At 44.2% G+C, this 4197-nt stretch overlaps 1 protein-coding gene across 1 annotated transcript; it reads right to left on the reverse strand.

Annotated features, from left to right (window-relative positions):
• Positions 1 to 2414: 2414 nt before the first annotated feature.
• LOC105054659 (GDP-mannose 4,6 dehydratase 1) lies at positions 2415 to 3887 on the reverse strand. The gene has a single exon (XM_010936231.3). It carries the CDS (start codon positions 3804 to 3806, stop codon positions 2664 to 2666), a length of 1143 nt encoding a protein of 380 aa, XP_010934533.1. The 5' UTR covers positions 3807 to 3887; the 3' UTR covers positions 2415 to 2663.
• Positions 3888 to 4197: the final 310 nt, after the last annotated feature.

Consider the following 4197-nt stretch of genomic DNA (forward strand, 5'->3'; position numbering starts at 1 on the left):
GAAGATTTTGATTCCCACCTACACATTTTGGGGTTTGAGGGGAGGGGAAGGTGTAACCCCCTCCACTTTCTCAAAAAGATCAAGCTCAAACTTACCATCAGTTTTAGTTTGTTTCTGCCAGTTTGGGAGGTTTCAGCCTGATCTAGCAAAAACTAGCCTTGGATAATGTGTTTATTCATTATTTGCCTTTATTATTATTATTTCAAGATCATTTCTTCATTTCTTTCAGTATATCTAGGTAATTAGTTTTAATTCTAAGCTACTATTTGATTTTTCAAAGTTAAAATAAGGGGTTTTAACTCTAGCAGCATTTCTCATCTCTAGTATTTGTTGTTTTATTTTTAAACATGAAGTTTTCAAATGTAAATTACTTCTCACCAACCAGAAATTTTCATCAAACAGTTCTTCCCACTCAAACAAATTCATGCTCCATGAATGCCGACCAACCATTCATGTTGTGTGAGTATTGTCTTCCCGTATTTACTTTTGAATGTACTACATTTAGTCATAGTAAGCAGATCCACAGCCTCCAGCTCCCCAACAAATGAAAACTTCAAGTAATTCCCTTGCTTCCTAAGCCAGGGCACCAAGCAAATTTGGCCAAAAAAATACCTAACAATTCAGTCATCATTAAGGAACAAAACTACCAACTTCAAGTTTCTCTAGCATGTCAAGTTAATGTTAGTCTCTAGTATTATCTTTTACTTTTTTACATTTGATTTTTTAAAAAATATTCACACAGTTATGCATTGATAATTGGGCTTTATCAAACAACTAAATCATTTATTAAATTTTTGAGATGATGTGTAACATGATCTTTTTTGCATTTGCATTAGTTTTTGATATAGTTTTGATTTTATTATAAATTAAACTTTCAGCTCAAAACATTGAAAGCATGCATCCAACATTATTCACATGACACGATAGTCTGAAATTTTGTATGTTTCCTTGGCTTACTCCATTTTTTTATATTCTTCTTAACCATTCTTGTCTCTTTTGAACCAGACTCCAGAACTCAGACTGGAACTTTCAAAACCACAGGAACGATTGAAACTACAACTCAATAGGTCTGGCCAAAGCTGAAACCAAACCAAGTTTCTGAACCTTGCTTTCTTCATTTTCTTTTTCATAACACTTGCAGCTGCTCTTAAGCTTGTTCATACTGTCAACAGATCATTTTCCAATCCAACCTAGAAAACATCTGAATCTACCATACTAAAAACATGTAACACCAACCCATACATTTAACTAATCCTTTGTCCTTTATTTGATATCTAACGTCTTTCTTTTTTCCCTGCATCATATGGAAATCTGATTACTTACCTGATTACCTCCACCATCCATATCCCTTGAGGCTTAAATTGTCCATTAACCATTCTGTTATGTACTGATCGATATATTTTTTGAAACCTTTTCTCCTCATATTTTTACTGCTGCACATCTCACAACAGCAAACTCAAAATTTCTAATATTATGTCATTTACACAGCATTTGCTTATCTAACTAGAGAATATCACATCAAATAAGCACCTCTACTACTGTTAAATCATACACACTAGACAAGCCAATTACACATCCATTGATGAAAGGGAATAATCCTTTTGGACAGCAAACTGCAGTGTAGCAATGTAGTTTACGCGTCAGACTCTGATGAGATCCAATGTGCCCAATAACAAAATAATTTAATAAGCAAGTGAAATAAAGAAAAAAGAGTTGTTGAAAAGTGGCATCAGAGATGGCAGCATCCATAAGTTACAAGAGTAAGGTCAATCAAGAAGATTCATTATTCTAAATAAGAAAACAAACCAAACCAACAAGAAGTTTTCTTGTGGTAGAGACTTTGGAACTGCATCAAACATTAGACTTTTATACCGAACAATGTGGAACTCAGGGTCAGCAGCAACTGATTGGATCCGATCCAATTCTTTCTAATAGAAAGACTTCGAGTAGCACCTGCCGTTAAGCCTAGGCAAGAAACAGAGGATGACACCGAATTATCAACAGATAACAACTCAGAGTCAGTTCCAACCATGATAGAACTGTACAAAAATGTCAATGCACACAAAGCCAAGCTGAAAGAGACCATCTACATTCAAACAACCTATAATAGGATATACACTGCAGGCGGTGCTCTGATTAAGAAGCACTTGGAGCCATGGATGGACAAGATCTACAGTTGGCCCACGAAACAAAATACATCAGATCAGATTCAGTCCTTTAGAAGATGTACAATTAATCTTAGTCGCCATATAGAATAAAACTCCAAGTACATGATACCAGATCTGATCCATTCTCTCTGCTACCATTCTCAGATGAACAATGCATCTTGTAACAAAACCCAGAGTAATAAATCCAGCAATTATGTATCGATGAATAAACTAATCAATGAATCAATAATAGCAAACAGGATTCACTTTAGAACAACAACATTTGGTATTAATAACAAGGAAATTACACGAACGAAACGAACATCAATTTGATCGACCAAAGAAAGAAATATCACAGCAGAATTTTAAACCCTGGAGTGCATATTTCCCCAGAAAACATTGATATTATTTGAAAAAAAAAAAAAAAAGAAAAAATAACCGTAGCTAGACGAATCATGCTGAAATTTAAATGCAAGCATAAATGGAGATTTTGATGGATGAATGAGACCGACATTTCTATGGCTGCTGCTGGGCATCGATGTAGCCAGCGTCGACGAGCACCTTCTCTCTCTTGGCAAGCTCAACGTCCTGGTCCACCATCATCTTGACCAGCTCTTTGAACCCCACCTTGGGCTTCCACCCCAGCAGCTTCCTGGCCTTGGACGAGTCCCCCTTCAAGCTATCGACCTCGGCGGGCCGGAAGTACCTCTTGTCGATCACCACATGCTCCTTCCAATCCAATCCCACATACCCGAAGGCCGCCTCGAGGAACTCCTGGACGGTGTGCGACTCCTCGGTGGCGACGACGTAGTCGCCGGGCTCCTCCTGCTGCAGCATCAGCCACATTGCCTCCACGTAGTCCCCAGCGAACCCCCAGTCGCGGGCGGCCGACAGGTTCCCCAGGAAAAGCTTGGTCTGGAGGCCGACGTGGATGCGGCCGACGGCGCGGGTGATCTTGCGGGTGACGAAGTTCTCCCCACGGCGGGGGCTCTCGTGGTTGAAGAGGATGCCGTTGCAGGCGAAGAGGCCGTAGGCCTCGCGGTAGTTGACGGTGTACCAATGGGCGGCGACCTTGGCGGCGGCGTAGGGGGAGCGGGGGTGGAAGGGGGAGGACTCGGACTGTGGCGGTGGGGTGGAGCCGAACATCTCGGAGGAGCCCGCCTGGTAGTAGCGGATGGGCTTGCCGGAGGAGGCGGAGGAGGATCGGACGGCCTCGAGGAGGCGGAGGGAGCCGGTGCCGACGACGTCGCCGGTGTAGTCGGGGATCTCGAAGGAGACGGCGACGTGGGACTGGGCGGCGAGGTTGTAGACCTCGTCGGGGACGAGGGAGTCGACCCAGCGGCGGAGGGAGGAGGCGTCGGAGAGGTCGGCGTAGTGGAGCTTCATGCGGGCCTTGGCGGAGTTGTGGGGGTCGACGTAGATGTGGTCGAGCCGGGCGGTGTTGAAGTTGGAGGAACGCCGGATCAGGCCGTGGACTTCGTAGCCTTTGCGGAGGAGGAATTCGGTCAGATACGAGCCGTCCTGGCCGGTGATGCCGGTGATCAGGGCCACCTTCCGGCGCTCCGGCACCGCGGCCGGGATCGCGGGGGCCAATGCGCCGTTGGATTCCGATCCGGCGGCGGCGGCGGCGGAGTCGCTGCTGGGGTCGGAGGAGGCCATTGGTTCTTTGTTCAGCGGTGTTAAGATCCGGGGAGAGGGGGGTTTAGTTTGCGTTTAAAATTCGGGATCTGGGATGGGAATGTGTGGGGGAATGGAGGGGGGGTTGGTATTTATGGGGCAATGCGAACGCGGTGAATAATTTTTTTTTTTTTTTTGGAATTATTTACGAAGGGGGGGATGGCAGCTGGGGGCGCACGTTTCCGCCATAAGTTCGGCTCGGAATGCGAGGGTAACTTTGCGTGATTAGGCCGTAGGGGAGAAACTGGATCGTTCGGTACGCCTCCAAATAATACAAAACCATGTGCTTGTTTGACTCTAGGTTACTGCTGTTTTAATGATGAAGTTTTATGTGATTGCAATTGGAATGTGATTGTATCGTAATTCCAAATAA

This window comes from Elaeis guineensis, chromosome 12, assembly GCF_000442705.2.
Source record: "Elaeis guineensis isolate ETL-2024a chromosome 12, EG11, whole genome shotgun sequence".
Lineage (NCBI taxonomy): Eukaryota > Viridiplantae > Streptophyta > Magnoliopsida > Arecales > Arecaceae > Elaeis > Elaeis guineensis.

Coding starts and splice junctions, on each gene's coding strand:
- LOC105054659 (XM_010936231.3), bottom strand. CDS start 3,806: ATGGCCTCCTCCGACCCCAGCAGCGACTCCGCCGCCGCCGCCGCCGGA.